This window comes from Neofelis nebulosa, chromosome 1, assembly GCF_028018385.1.
Source record: "Neofelis nebulosa isolate mNeoNeb1 chromosome 1, mNeoNeb1.pri, whole genome shotgun sequence".
Lineage (NCBI taxonomy): Eukaryota > Metazoa > Chordata > Mammalia > Carnivora > Felidae > Neofelis > Neofelis nebulosa.
The window spans coordinates 44,534,403-44,550,543 of NC_080782.1; the positions used below are offsets into that span (position 1 = coordinate 44,534,403).

The following is a 16,141-nucleotide window of genomic DNA, read 5'->3' on the forward strand; positions in this document are numbered from 1 at the left end:
CACTTTCTCTCTAAACTTAAAAAGTATAGTTGTAGGTTCAGATCATTACTTGACATCACAAATATCTCTACTTGAGAGAAAAAAACTACAATAAAAGTTTTGCGACTAGCTCTTGTGAATTAATTTTGCTTGGAATGGCTTTCAGCCTTCCTTTAGAGCTTTTAGGATTGGTCTTTAAAGAATTTTTTTGTAGTAGGAGGGAATAAGTAATTTACATCCTTGTTAGGAAATTAAAAAACTACAAAGAATCAATATTTGTAAGTGTTTCCATTTCCCAGTACTTTCCATGTTTGTTAACAGAAAGTAGCAATAGATAAATCAAAATACTGTATGGCCAAGTTTTTTGTTGATGTTGCCATAAATAACAGATTGCTTTAGAATGTAACATTGTTTTACTTAGAACTGGCCTTCTCATGTAGCCATTTTAGTTACCTTTATTTAGTTGGGGTTGCCTATTGAGTTAGCATTAGGTTTCAAATGTTAAAACATGACATAGAAACTGTTAATTTTTTAAATCCAGCTGGTGGTATCACTGCTGGGAGTAGAATATATCAGAATGAAATATCCTTATGCATTGAGAGAAACTTTTGTTTCTGTTTCAAGTATTTCTTAACCTGTTCTTTGCCTCAGGCGAATGGTTATCAGTTGGTCAGGAATATGAAAACCGAGGTATTTTACAGATTGGTAGCCTGGTTGATCTCTTGTGCGTGCGTTTATTAGGAACAAACGAAGCAAATTGTGATAATACAAGGCTGGTGAGCCTCCCTTCTTCCCAGCCAAGTCACGTTACTTTTGTTATTAAATCCTGTGTGTCTAAGCTCTTGTGCTTCTAACTGATAGAAAAGTAGGCACTTCTTTGTTCTTTAACTCACATTCAGTTTGCTGTTCTCAGCTGACAGTCTGCTAAGGGTGCATCAGAAGATTTGGTAATGTTTGTTGCTGACCTACTTGCGGTCGTTTTTTCTTTTTTCTTTCCTTGTAATTTACATTATTATTTTGTTCTTTTAGTACTTTGCATAGAAAGTAAAGGGTAGAGGTTAGTTTTAAATTTTTACAGGTTCATGCCTTAAACTTAAATTTTTATAGGTTTACGAATTGTATGTGATTCTTAGGATGGTTGGGGCAATGTTAAAAGATGAAATTTAATATAAAGCCTGAATTTGTGACCAAAACCAATTTTTTCTTTTTGCCAGTTTAATTACCTCCTTGATCGTTCAACATTTTGTAATTAGGTTTTTTTTTTTTTAATGATATTTCAGAATTCACACATGCATTGTGTGTTCTTTTGCAAAGAGAATTGTCAGAGTAAGTAGGTTTAAAAACTGCTTTCCCCCCCTCCCCTGGCTAGTCAGTTAATAGCTAGTAGGAAAAACCTTTAGTTGCAACACTGCCCTTCCAGCCATGTAGTTAAATTTAGATTCAGCAACTGTAATCTCACTTGTAGTTGCTGATCACACTGGTGGTTAACTAGGTTTATTATGTTTTTCAAATCTTAAAAATCACCTGTTTATTTTTTTTTTAAGTATCCTTGGACACCCTGTTTGGCCTGGGTGGGGAAAGCTGAATTGCAAGCCAGGTGATAATGGTGAAGAGCCAGGGTTAATCTGCACATGAAGAGTGGCCTTTATAAAACAAAGTAATTAAGACATTTTTCTCACAGATTGTGGCCTTAGTGTCTTCAGATGAATTGATTTCCCCTTTCATCCTCTGGCAGTTTGTCATGTTGTACTATTGTTCAGCTGCTCAGCTTGTTGTATTTCAGGTATTTAAAAAAGTAAATGCTAGAGATGGTTCAGAGAAAGTGGCTTCCTAGATGGGGCACACTGCAACTCTGGGGATGTTAAATGGCTACTTAACAGCATCATTGTGTATTTGTATAGCCCTTTATATATTCTAAAAGTGCTTTTACATGTCTTAGTAGTCTTATGTTTTTACTTACAAAGGGTCTTGAGGCTCTGAAACCCAAAAAGTTGTCTGTTTTGTAAAGCTTATATGTCTAGCAGTGAACTGTAGAGTGTAGCTATTTCCTTATTCAAAAAAGTTTGTAGGATTCAGAATCTGGAGTCCAAAACCTTTCCAGCCTTTTTTAGGCTATGACTCAAGTATACCCTGTGTTCATGGACTCTCTGAGCCTGCTCTGTGATTTGTGAAATCTAAAAAAAATTCATGTTTTCAGGAATTTCATAGATGAGGCAGTAGTGTTAACCATAAAGTGTTTTTTCACCTCACTGAGAAAGAACGTAGACTGTTGCCCAATTATAAGTCCAGCCGATTAGCTTTTAACTTTGGAGTGGGGAATGGATGGGTATTAAAAAACCAAGAAAAGCTAGTAAATTGTTAGGTTTTTTCAGTTCATTTTGAAGTTTTTCTCTTTTGAGAAAACTTGAGTTTGAGATAGCTAGAAATTGATGTTGAATAAAATACTATTAACGAAATGATTGCCCTTAGATTTCCTTAGTTTTTCCACTAACGTCCTTTATCTGTTCCAGGATCCAATCTAAGATAACACATTGCAGTCTCTTGAGTCTCTCTCTAATCTGTCACAGTTTCTTTTCTTTCTTTGTCTTTTATGACCTTGACACTTGATCTAAATTTGGGTACACTTGGTGTTATAGGTAGACTGAGGTTATGGATTTGGGGGAAGAATACAGAGGTGACTTAGCCTTCTTATCACATCAAGGGGTACATAATGTACTGGTTGAATTTAACCTTGGTCGATTAAGTGGTGTCTACCAGGTTAGGATTTTTCCCCTTGTTTTCTTTGTTAAAAACCAGTCCCCAAGGAAGAGGAGAATCAGAATTTGTGGACATAAATTAGCTATGTATTAAAGCTATTATTGTAATTACTAAATATTTGGGGGGGGAGGGAGACACTTCAAAGTTATGCTAATGTATGTTAGCATATATTAGCTATGTTTCTTAAAGGTTTCTTAAGCATATGTTAATATGTTTCTATGTTTCTTAGCATATGTTAAAATGTTTCTTTAAAGATTCCTTATAGTGTTTATTACTGGATCTTGCTTGTGGCTGTTCTCTTAGTGTAATGGTGATTCTTTATTTCCTTTGTTCCCTCTGTTTGAAATTCTTCTGTAAGGCAGCTTTGTCTCCTTCCCCCTTTATTTTTTTATTGACTTTATTTTCTTACTCATTAAGTTTTTTATTTAGGCATTTATTTTTGTTACTATGGAGCCATGGATATTTTATTCTTTGGTTTGTAATCCAATGTTATCTAAGTTATTTTTGCTTTTTTACTTACTGCTCAAATTGGTGCAGTTTTGGCTCTTGTGTCCTTTTAACATTCCCCTGAGGTTTTTTTTTTTTTAAACATTTTCATTTTTTTAAAAAAAATTTTTAATTGTTTTTGAGAGAGGGAGAGACAGAGCTCAAGCAGGGGAGGGGCAGAGAGAGGGAGACACAGAATCTGAAGCAGGCTCCAGGCTCTGAGCTGTCAGCACAGAGCCCCGAGAGGGGCTCGAACTCATGAACCGAGAGATCATCACCTGAGCCGAAGTCGGATGCTTAACTGATTGAGCCACCCCTTAAAGCATTTTCTTTATTTACCAGTAGTTCAGGCTCACCTTGTATTTTGCCTTTCCCAGCCCTAAAGTCAACCATTTCTCCAAGGAACTATCAGGAAGAATTAAAGGGAGGTGACAGGTGGTAAACGTGTAGAGTTTAGAAAACAGATTGAACAGTAGATCCCGTGATGGTGATACTGCTCTTGCTATGAGTACAGACAGTGGCTTTTGTATTAAAGTTTCTCTGGTTTTGGGAAAACATTTTGGTTTCTCTTAATGCCTTAATTTCAAATGTTTGAATACATAGCATAACCTTGCTACAAAATTTATGATAATTTAATATATATTCATATTAGTGCACACAAACCCTTGGTGTTTTTTTCTTAGTGTTTTTGATAAATTATTAAGATAGGGCAAAAAGACGACTTAAACGTCCTAGTACTTAGAATTGACAGTTAACAATTTGCATCACTTTTTTAAGTAGGACTCCTTGTTTTTTTTCTTTCTCTCTCTCTCTCTCTCTCTCTCTCTCTTTTTGTCTCTTTCTTTCCTTATTTAGAGAGAGCCTGGGGGTGGAGGGGCAAGGAGAGGGGGAGAGAGAATCCCAAGCAGGCATGGAGCTCCATACCATGAACCGTAGATCATGACCTGAGCTGAAATCAAAGAGATGGAAGCTTTACCAACTGAGCCCCCCCAGGTGCCCCCTATGTTTTCTAGAATTTTTATGTAAGCTGTATCATACAATATGTGCTTGTGAAAAAAGTTATATTCTGTAAATACACCACAATGTTATCCATTCACCTGTTGATGGATGTTTGGTTGGTTTCCAGCTTTAGGGTGTTACAAATAAAGCTTTCTAAGAAACTGACTAACTTCTTAAGTGGTTGCACCACTTGACGCTCCCACCAGCAGAATTTTGAGTATATCCTGAGAGTTTCTGTATATCCTGGCCAACCTTGGTCAGCATTTATTTTGGTCGTTCTGACAGGTGTAGTGGTACCTTACTGTGGTTTTAATTTGCATTTCTTTGATTACTAAGGATGTTTAGCATTTTTCATGGGCTCATTTGGCATTCAAATAATTTCTTTGGTGGAGTGTTTTTTCATATCTTTTGCTCATATTTTATGGGATTGTTATTTGGTTACGAGAGTTCTTATAGATAACAAGTTTTCCTATCAGATATATGCTTTGAAATATTTATCCCCCAGTCTAGCTCGTGTTTTCATTCTCTTAAAAGTGTCTTGCAGGGCAGAAAGTTTTAATTTAACAGAATCTACAGTATCAGTGTTCATATAGATTATGTTTTCAGTGTAACTAGAATCTTTGCTCAACCCAAGGTCATGCAGATTTTATAGTTCTAGATTTTACATAAAACCATTTCGAGTAAACTTCATGTGGTGCGTGAAATGAGGTTCATTTTTTCCAATGTATGGATATGCAATTCTTCCACCATTTGTTGAACAGAGTATCCTTTTTCTACCGAATTATCTGCATTTATGTTAAAAATCCCAGTTGTCCCTTTATATGTGGGTATATTTCTTAGCTATTTTGTTCTATGGATCTATTTGTCTGTTTTTACTTCCAGACTATTTTAAAAATAAATATACCAATGCTCTATTCTTTCCATGTCCTTGCAAATGGCAAGATTTCATTCCTTTTGATGGCTGATAATGTTCCATTTTGTGTGTGTGTGTGTGTGTGTGTGTATGTGTATGCACACACCACATCCTTATCCATTCATTAGTCGATGGACATTTGGGCTCTTTCCATAATTTTTTTTATTTTTATTTTGAAAAAGTTTATTGTATATATTTTTTGAGAGAGCGTGTGTGTGCCCACGCAAGTAAGGGAAGGGCAGAGGGAGAGGGAGGGAGAGAACGCTAAGCAGGCTCCACGCTCAGTGCAGGCCCCACAAGGCGCTTAACCAGCTGAGCCACCCACGTACCCTGGCTCTTTCCCTTATTCTGAGTGAAATAAGTCAGTCAAAGACAAATATCGTATGATTTCGTTCAAATGTGAAATTTAAGAAACAAAACAGATGAACGTAGGGGAAGGAAAAATAAGATGAAAGCAGAGGGAAGCAAACCATAAGAGACTTTTAACTATAGAGAACAAACTGAGGCTTGATGGAGGGAGGTGGGTGGGGGATGGTCTAAATGGGTGATGGGCATTAAGGAGGGCACTTGTTGGGATGAGTACTGGGTGTTATGTAAGTGATGAATCATGAAAATACACTTCTGAAACGAATACTACACTATATGTTAACTAACTTGAATTTAAATTAAATCTTGGAAGAAAAAAACGGGAAATGACTGCAGAATACAAATCATGATAAAAACAAAAACAGATGAAGGAAACCAAAAGGGTAGATTGGAGTAAGAGTTATCATAGGTGATGAAGTTATTCCAAAGTACCTCATTTGCAGTCAGACTATAGTTTAAAGCATAAATTAGATAATCAGTTATGCTCCTATGGGTGTATTTTTAAAATTAATTCTACCAAGTAAAAGCATCTGTTTACATAAACTAAGTATCAACAGTTGATGACATAGTTATAGTAAGATTTTTACATATAAGCAGAATAATTTGAATGGTTTTCTTGTCCAAATGGAATTTCTGCTGGGATACTCCATGTATCAGGCTAATTTTTAGGCCTCAAATATTAAAAGAAAATCTGATCCAATGGAAGTAACAAATACTTCAAAGTTAGGACTAAAGTATTTATTGTGTACTGTATATGACAGCATAATGTTAATAAAGCTTTTCATAAGTAGAAAAGCACTATGAACAATATCTAATGTTTTGTGTATACTAAAAACACTTTTAAAAGTTTAAAAGCTATTATACAGTACATATTCAGCAACTGACTTTTCATTTTAACATTGTTTTTGAGATCTATTTCATGCTGACTTTGACCACTATAAATAGGATGACTTTATGTCTTGGTTTCCTAGGGACAGCCCTAATTCACTCCAGTTAACCTGGCATAATTATAAATAGTACTGCTTTTCAATCTTGTCAGTGCCCCATGTGATTATCTTAGATACAGTGTTTGAATGATCTGTATAAACTGCACCCTAATCCATTTCCTGTTTGACAGATAACATAGGTTATTTGTGTTATGTTTCAGAAATAGGGTGGCAGTTAATTTCTCGCTTTATCTCTTGTGCCTATGGGTGTTTCTCTTGTGTATGTGTCTAGAAAAGAATTGCTGGATTCATTGGAGCATTGTTGATTTTATTAGATAACTTCTCCACTGTGGTGGCAGCCATTGACATTTCTTCAGCTTTGCCGGTTCTCTTTTCCCAACTTCTTGACAGTGTTGAACATTGACTGATATTTTAATATTTCAGGGGATCTTCTGTGAGAAGTGATAGGTTTTAATTTGCATTTTATTGGTTACTTAGTTTATCATTTCTTGCCCATTTACTTTCCTGAGAATTGGCTTTTCCATTTCCTTTGCCTGTTTTTCCTCTTGGGTTATTCTTTATTTTAGTGATTTGTATGAGAGTTCCATATGCATTCTTACGCAGATCATAGGATATTTTTCTCTTTTGACTTTGCCTAGAGTAAGCCCTTCCATTAAAAATTCAGGTGGAAGGGCGCTTGGGTGGCTCAGTCAGTTAAGCATCTGACTTCAGCTCAGGTCATGGTCTCACAGCTCATGAGTTCAAGCCCCGCGTTGGGCTCTATGCTGACAGCTCAGAGCCTGTAGCCTGCTTTGGATTCTGTGTCTCCCTCTCTCTGACTCTGTCTCTCTCTTCTCTGTCTCTGTCCCAAAAAGAAATAAAAACATTAAAAAAAAATTTTTTTAAGTGTAGTTGATCTGGTTTACATCAGATCGTAGTAATAGTACCATAGTAATGGGAAATCTTAAAACTTGAAAACCACAAGTTATATGACGTGATCTCACGTCCAACTGTAACTTTGAAGTTCTGAAGAATTTAGGATCAGTAAGAACATCTGAAATTATCTTTTTTTTTTTGTTTTTTTTTGTTTGACTATGATCCAGGGAAAAATATAGCAATTTCTCATTCTGGTTTAGTCTAAGTATATTTGTTTAAGACCTAGGATCCAAATTCTTTTTACTGATATGCTAGTAACCATGCCTACAGGTAAACTACTCTCCAGTATGACTAGGAAGGTATTATGTATTGATCTAGTACCTGTAATCTGGGGAAAATGTGGACTGGCCTTGAACTAATTTCTTAGGTTTCAGTGAAACAGGTAGTAAATTGGACAGATATTCAAGAATAACGCAGGGGTGCCTGTGTGACTGAGTCGAGTGTCTGTCTCTAGGTTTCGGCTCAGTTCATGATCTCACATTCTGCGAGTTTGAGCCCCATGCCCAGCTCTGTGTAGACAGCTTTGGAACCTGCTTGGGATTCTCTCTCTGCCCCTTCCCTGCTTGTGTGCCCATGTGCGCATGCTTGCTCTCGCTCTAGCGCGCGCGCTCTCTCTCTCTCTCTCTCTCTCTCTCTCTCTCAAAATAAACTTTTTAAGATAAAAGGATAATGCAGATGCACTAGATGAAGATAAACATATGTCCACAAATTGTTCAGGAATTAACCAAATTGTTTTGCCTGTCCTTTGAGAAAATTGAAATAAAATGTCTTGCCTTTTTTACTGTAATTGATCTGTACATATGTGTTTGCCTGTATGTTTAATTTGAGGATGATTTTATTCCTCAAATGAAAAGTTGGATTATCTCCTACCAGATATTTTTCCCAAAAAGTTTTATTTTGATAACAATAATTGAGGACTTAGTGTTTGCTGCCTTTCTTAATACTCAAAAGATACTAACTTCGTCATTGTGAGGACTTTGAGGTGGTAGATAATTTTTTTGAGTAAAAAAACCATTTTGTTAGCTCACCCTTTTTCAGATTATATTTGGTTTCATCATGAAATGAACTAAGCATAGCATTTTTAGATTTTTATGGTTTCTCTTAAAGGTACTAGAAGTTTTCCCTGATACTGACTAAAAATGTGATCACATGTGCCTCCTGTATGTCAGAGCTATATTTATCACCCTTGAATCTAGTATTGCAACAAATAAGAATGTGCTAGTAATCTTAGAAGTGGAACACTCTTAATTGGGTTTAGAAATTTAGAGAGGGGTGCCTGGGTGGCTCAGTCGGTTAAGGGTCCGACTTTGGCTCAGGTCATGATCTCACAGTTAGTGAGTTCGAGCCCTGCGTCAGGCTCTGTGCTTACTGCGCGGAGCCTGAAGCCCAGTTTGAGTTCTAGGTCTCCCTGTCTCACTGCCCTTCCTCTGCTCACACTCTCTCTCTCTCTCAGAAATAAACATTAATTCATCAGGCTCTGACAACTCAGAGCCTGGAGCCTGCTGCGGATTCTGTGTCTCCCTCTCTCTGCCTCTACCCCACTTGCACTTTGTCTCTCTCTCAAAACATCAAAAATAAACATTAAAAAAAGTTCAGAGAGATTATGATAAGGTACATGCTGGAAATATGTACCTTTGAAGTTCTTATAACCATTTTAAAGAAATTAATTTTTGAGAATAATAATGAATTCATCAGATTACAATAAACTTGAATAAAAATCTAACCTGGTCTGTGGGGGTTTTATTCTTATGCTTATTTTTTAAAACCAAGAATTGCTAAAGTGTCTTGTCTTTGAGTTGTTTTAGCTAAATAATTCAGTTTTTTCCCCTGCCATTTTTCCCCTGTGTACTTGATCTTTCAAGTTGAACATCTTCAACATTTTTTTCCAGGTTGAATTGACCAAAGCAATGGTTATGGAGAAGCCTAGTCCCCTGCTGGTCGGGCGGGAATTTGTGAGGCAGTATTACACGCTGCTGAACCAGGCCCCAGACATGCTACACAGGTAAAACTTTTTTTTTTTTTTTTTTTTTTAAACCATGCATGATCTAATGTTTTTTAGTATGTAGCTACGTATCCTTCAGAGTCTCTTGTCATGCACTTTGTAGACTTGTTGCATAATATGTGCTTTGTACATAACAGCCAATAAATGATGGCTATTTAAATTTTTAAGTAGAATATACAAGTATAAAGAAATTAGACTAAGTCACCTAAACTTACACATTATCAGAAAAATCATGGCTGAAAATGTAAAAATATGGTATTTATGCTTTTGTTTCTGTTTTTTATGGTGTTTTTTGGTGGTGAATCATGAATATTTTGTAAGAATGTATCAAAGACTATTCCTACAGTAACATTTTTGTGTCCATGTGCTTTTAAAAATTAGGGTAACTTGGAAATGTGGTATAGGCTTGTAAATTAACAGTTTATGAAATAAACACAAAAAGCTCTAGTAAAACCATGTTTACAATTTTTCTTTGTATATGCAAACATTTTTAACATACTGTCTTTTAGTTTTTCACTTGATAATTTGGGGTCATCTCATAAGGGTAGTACATGTATCATATTAATTTTAGTATTCATGTATTTTTTATTTTATAGAGATATATAGCATCTTTTAATCCCCAGTGGTGAATTTGTTGGTTGCTTCCATTATTTCTTCTTACAAACAGTCCAGCATTATACAAAGCTATAAATATACAAGTTGATTTATAGACTTGTTAGAATAATTTCTTACAGATGCCAAAATGTGTGTTTGCTGGACCAGACTATTTCCCTCGTTACTTTGACCAGCTTGCATATTGGATATCACATCCTTATTGGGTGAAAAAGAAAATTTATAAATTTGAGTCCTTGTTGTGAAAATGGAAAATATATATATTTTTGAGAATTTACAATTTTCTGCTTTCACCTGTTTCCTATTGATCTTTATTAAAACCTTTTAGTAAGACATTATTAGGTACTTAACTTTATTTTGCAGGTAAGGATGTAAGCTGTTAAAAATTTGCTGGTGTTGGGGTGCCTGGGTGGCTCATTCGGTTAAGCACCTTTGGCCCAGGTCATGATCTTGTGGTTCATGAGTTCTAGGCCAGCGTCAGGCCCTGTGCTGACAACTCAGAGCCTGGAGCTTGCTTCACAGATTGTGTATCTCCTCTCTCTGCCCCTCCCCTTCTCATTCTCTCTCTCTCTCTCTCTCTCTCTCTCTCTTTCTCTTTCTCTCTCTTTCTCTCTCTCAAAAATAAATAGAAAATTAAAAACAAATCTGGTGTTGACATGACTTAAGTGATTGAACAGGTTTTCACATGTTTTTTTCCCCTTTTTTCTTTTTGTATTTTATGTCAAAATTTGTTTCTGTGTCCTCAGAGATTAGGTAACTTTGGACTTTGAAAAGGAGCAAGGGGTGCCTGGGTGGCTCAGTCAGTTAAGCATCCTACTCTTGATTTCAGCTCAGGTCATGATCTCACAGTTCATCAGTGTCAGCGGGGAGCCTGTTTGGGATTTTTTGCTCTCCCTATCTGCCTCTCCCCTGCTCTTGCTTGCTCTTACTCTCTCAAATTAATACATAAAACTTAGGAGAACTAAGTGAAATTAATATAGTCCTTGTCGATATATTTATTGACTCAAGACCTTTTTTTTTCACATTTTACCTTAAAGTACAACATACATACAAGCGTATCTCATTGTGTTTCACTTTATGGTGCTTTGCAAATACTGTGTTTTTTGGCAGTTATAAGTTTGTGGCAATCTTCAGTCTAGCAAGCTCATTGGTGCCATTTTTCCAGTATTTGCTCATTTTGTGTCTTTGTCAAGATTTTGCTAATTCTCACAGTATTTCAAACTTCATTATTATATTTTTTAATGGTAATCTGTGATCAGTGACCTTTGTTGGTACTATTATAATTGTTTTATGGCATATGCCTATGCATGTAAGACCATGAACTTAATGTTCAATAAATGCTGTATGTCTTCTGACTCTTACACTGATTCATTGTTCCCCATCTCTCTCCCTCTTTGGGCCTTCTATTCTCTGAGACTTAGTGGTATTCAAATTAGGCCAGTTAACTTAACCCTATAATGGCTTTAATTAGGTATTAAGTGGAAGGAAGAGTCACTTGTCTGTCCCTTCACATCAAAAGCCGTAAGTAGCTTGGTAGGGAATGTTGAAAGCTGAGATAGGCCAAAAGCTAGGCCTCTTGGCCTATTAGCTAAATTGTGAGTAAAAAGGAAATGTTTTTGAAATGAAAAGTGCTACTCCAGTGAACACATGCATGATAAGAAAGCAGAGCAGCCTTATTGTGGATATGAGGAACTTTGAGTAGTGGGATGGAAGGTCAAATAAGCCACAACATTCCTTTAATCCAAAGCCTGATCAGAGTAAGGCCCTAACTCTTCAATTCTATGAAAGTTGAGAGAGGTGAGGAAGCCACAGAAGTTTGAAGCTAGTACAAGTTAGTTGATGAGGTTTCAGGAAAGAAGCTGTTTCCGTAACATCAAAGTGCAAGGCGAAGCAGCAGGTGCTGATGTAGAAGCTGCAGCAAGCCATCCAGAAAGTCTAGCTAAGGTAGTTAGTGAAGGTGGGTACACTAAACAACAGATTTTCAATGTGGATGAAACAGCTTTATATTGGACGTGATTCGTGGGAAGGTGTCAAAATATCAAGATGAACAGGAGTTGAGAAGAAGATCCCAGCCCTCGTGGATGACTTTGAGGGGTTCAGGACTTCAGAGGAGGAAGTCACTGCAGGTGTGGTGGAAATATAAAGAGAACTAGAACTAGAAGTGGAGGCTGAAGATGTGACTGAGTTGCTGCAGTCTCATGATAAAACGTTAACAGATGAGGAGTTGCTTCTTAAAGATGAGCAAAGATAGTGTTTTTTAAGATGTTTTAATTAAAAAAAATTTTTTATGTTTATTCATTATTGAGAGACAGAGCATGAGCATGGGGGGGGAGGGGGGGCAGAGAGAGGAGGGACACAGAACCCGAAGCAGGCTCCAGGTTCCGAGCTGTCAGCACAGAGCCCGATGTGGGGCTTGAACTCAACAGCTGTGAGATCATGACCTGAGCCGAAGTTGGATGCTTAACTGAGCCACCCAGGCGCCCCAGAAGTTTTTTTTTTTTTAAGATGGAATCTACTGCTGAAGATGCTGTGAAGATTGTTGGGAGTAACAACAAAAAAGAATATTACATAGACTTGAGTTGATGAAGCAGTGGCTCTCAGGATTTGAGAGGATTGACTCCAATTTCGAAAGTAGTTCCACTGTGGGTAAAATGCTGTCAAACAGTATCACACACTACAGAAAATCCTTAGTGAAAGGAAAAGTTAATTGGTGGAAGAAACTTCATTGTTGTCTTAACTTGAAGAAATTGGCACAGCCACCCCAGTTTTCTGCAACCACCACCCTGGTCAGCAGCCATCCATCGAGGCAAGACCCTCCACCAATAGACAGATTAGGACTCCCTGAAAGTGCAGATGATGGTTAGCATTTTATTTTTTTAAGCAACAAAGTGTTTTTTAATTAAGGTATGTACATTGCTTACATTGCTTACATTGTAGTAGAAATACTGTTGCACGTTTAATAGACAAAGGTGTAGTGTAAACATAATTTTTATATGCACTGGAAAACCAAAAAAGCCTATTTGACTCCATTTATTGCAATATTCTCTTTATTGCACTGATCTGGAACCAAACTCTGATATCTCTGATGTTTGCCTGTAATGAAAAGTGGATTAGCCAGCATTGAACTGATGCACTGGCAGATGTGTAGCCTTTTAATAACTTTAAAATTTGCAGGGTAGACTTAGGGTACCTGTGGGCCCAAAACTGTCCTATTTGAGGGGCCAGAGAGGGACAGAATCAGGATGTAGAATGATATGTATGGGTTCATTTGTGACAAATTGCATATCTGTAGGTAGTATAGGTAGCAAGAAATTCTTTTTTTTTTTTTTTTTTAATTTTTTTTTTTTTAATGTTTATTTATTTTTGAGACAGAGAGAGACAGAGCATGAACGGGGGAGGGGCAGAGAAAGAGGGAGACACAGAATCGGAAGCAGGCTCCAGGCTCTGAGCCATCAGCCCAGAGCCCGGCGCGGGGCTCGAACTCGCGGACTGCGAGATCGTGACCTGGGCTGAAGTCGGACGCTTAACCGACTGAGCCACCCAGGCGCCCCAAGAAATTCTTTTTAATTTGAAAAATTTTTTTTTAATATTTACTAATTTTGAGAGAGAAAGCACAAGCAGGGGAGGGGCAGAGAAAGACAGACAGAATCCCAAGCAGGCTTGGTACCATCAGTGCAGAGCCCGATGGGGGGCTCAAACGCAAGAATTGTGAGATCTGACCTGAGCAGAGATCAAGAGTCAGATGCTTAACTGACTGAGCCACCCAGGCGCCCTGAAATTTTTTTTTTAAGTTTATTTATTTTGAGAAAGAAGATGTGAATGAGCAGGGGAAGGGCAGAGAGAGAGAGAAATCCCAAGGAAGCCCTAGACTATCCGTGCAGATGTGGGGCTCAAACCCATGAACCATGAGATCATGATCTGAGCCGAAATCAAGAGTCCGATGCTCAACTGACTGAGCCACCCAGGCGCCCCAGTTATCAAGAAATTCTAATAGCAGTTATTTCTGGGTTGGGGCACTTTTTGGGATATCTTTGTGTCTGCATCTGGCTTTCCTGATCCAGTATTTTTTTTTTCCCCCCCTGATCCAGTGTTACAATGAAAAAACAAAGCAATTGAGGATATAGGTGAATTCAAGCTATGGGGAATTAAAGTCTGAAGCTCTTAATGCATCAGCAAGAATTGTTAAAAATTACTCTTAAACCTCACCTGCAGGAGTTACTGGTTTTGTTTTTGTTGTTAAATTACTGATTTTTTAATGGAATCCCCTCACATGCATTCTCAGATATAAAAGGTTTAGACTTTGTAAGCTTACAGGAGAGTGTAGATGTCCTCATCTGTATTAAAGCTGCCTGTTTTCTTCTTGAGTGAAAACAGAACTTGTTTTATTCTAAGTAGCCTTCCTGACATGAACTACAAGATCTTTCCCAACACGGTCATCCTACTCTGAAATCTGGAGCTTATGACTTGTAAAGTGTTCTGCCTCATTGACCAAATCTATTTCTATTCAGCAAATGTTGAGTGACATGTAGGGAGTAGATCTATGATTGTATACAAAAATGAAAAAGAAAAACACCTTGTTTCCAAGATTCTGCCAGTGAGGCAAATAGATACCAAACATGAAAAATAAATATCAAGGCTTAGGATGCTTGCACCTGACAAGTAAATTATCTCTCTGTTTTACAGATTTTATGGAAAGAACTCTTCTTATGTCCACGGGGGATTGGATTCAAATGGAAAGCCAGCAGATGCGGTTTATGGACAGAAAGTAAGCATCCCAAGCTTTGTGTAGGCTGTTACACAGCTAGAAAATAACCCATACTGAGGCAGGTACATACATAACAGATTTGCTGATATTTAAAGACGAAGTTTTTCAATTTCTTTTTAGCAGTTTTGGTGTTCAGTACCTATTTGGTAAAGCCACTGAAAAGCTTAGGGTGTCAGATTTCCTTATTTTGAATAATTTGTTCTGAAAATTTTCTGTTAGGAGGTAATTGGTTTTAGCACAGGGATCATTCTCATTTACTGTAAACCTTTTTTAGGTATGTCAATTCAGGACAGTTTTAAAAAGCTCAAGGCGGTCACTGGGGATATCCTGTTCTAAGGCAAATTAGGGTCTGTGTAGTTTGTAATTTAAACATGCAGATTATCTCTACTTGTGTTGTATTAAAAACTTGTTTTTGTTGGAGATTGTAAATTTTAAGTCATTAACTCTTCCCTTGATTCTTTAGGAAATCCATAGGAAAGTCATGTCACAAAACTTTACCAATTGCCACACTAAGATTCGCCATGTTGATGCTCATGCCACTCTGAATGATGGGGTGGTGGTCCAGGTGATGGGGTTGCTCTCCAATAACAACCAGGCTTTGAGGAGATTCATGCAGACATTTGTCCTTGCTCCTGAGGTATGAAGAAACAAACCACGAAAGGTTGTACAAATCTTTTTAGAAAGTATTTATTTTGAAATTTCAAGCTTACAGAAAAGTTGTGATAATAGTACAATACCTCATACATACTCCTTACCTAGAGCCATTGCCCACACTTGCCTGTACATTAGTAATGCTTTTTCTATTTACCTGTCATTTTAATTCAAAACCATTTATAACTAGGTTGGAGACATCATGCCTAGTCATCCTCAGATACTTCAGTGAGCATTTTTCCTAAGCGTTAAGGAATACTCTTTCTTAACTACAGTACCATTATCTATTTGTTTGTTTTTGGCAGAGGGAGCACTTTATAACTTTTGTGGCACAAGATGTTTCAGGCTCAGCCCTAGTCCTAGCCCCAGCCCCAGTTCTAGAATCTGCTGTTTCTTCAGGGAGCCCTGTTTCTTTTCCTGCTTATCATGAAAGGAGCCACGGGTTTATGTTGAAGAGTTTGCACTTGTACTGTCTTCCTGACTGGTGCAGACTGAACAAAGTCAGGAAGCCTATCTGCATACGCATGTGGAAGTGGCTCAATAGGGACCTGCTGATTAGATGTTTTCTTTAGCATTACCCTTAAGATAGTTTTCTGTTCAGGGAGCCTGGGTAGCTCAGTTGGTTAAGTTCCGACTCTTGATTTTGGCTTAGGTCATGATCTCATGGTTCGTGGGTTTGAGCCCTGTGTTGGGCTTCCACGCTCAGCGTGAAGGCTGCTTGGAATATTCTTTCTCTTTCTCTGTCCCCC

At 37.4% G+C, this 16,141-nt stretch overlaps 1 protein-coding gene across 3 annotated transcripts in view; it reads left to right on the forward strand.

The window, feature by feature from the left end:
- G3BP1 (G3BP stress granule assembly factor 1) overlaps positions 1-16,141 on the forward strand; it is a 36,695-nt gene that overhangs the window by 1,912 nt on the left and 18,642 nt on the right. For 2 of the 3 annotated variants that reach the window (XM_058720774.1, XM_058720783.1), the window contains exons 2-4: positions 9,252-9,364; positions 14,660-14,741; positions 15,205-15,378. In XM_058720774.1, coding sequence (XP_058576757.1) covers positions 9,270-9,364; positions 14,660-14,741; positions 15,205-15,378 — 351 coding nt within the window. In that variant the 5' untranslated portion in view covers positions 9,252-9,269. Of the gene's footprint in view, positions 1-1,523; positions 1,637-9,251; positions 9,365-14,659; positions 14,742-15,204; positions 15,379-16,141 lie in introns of all 3 variants that reach the window. The other variant, XM_058720790.1, reaches the window with a different exon arrangement.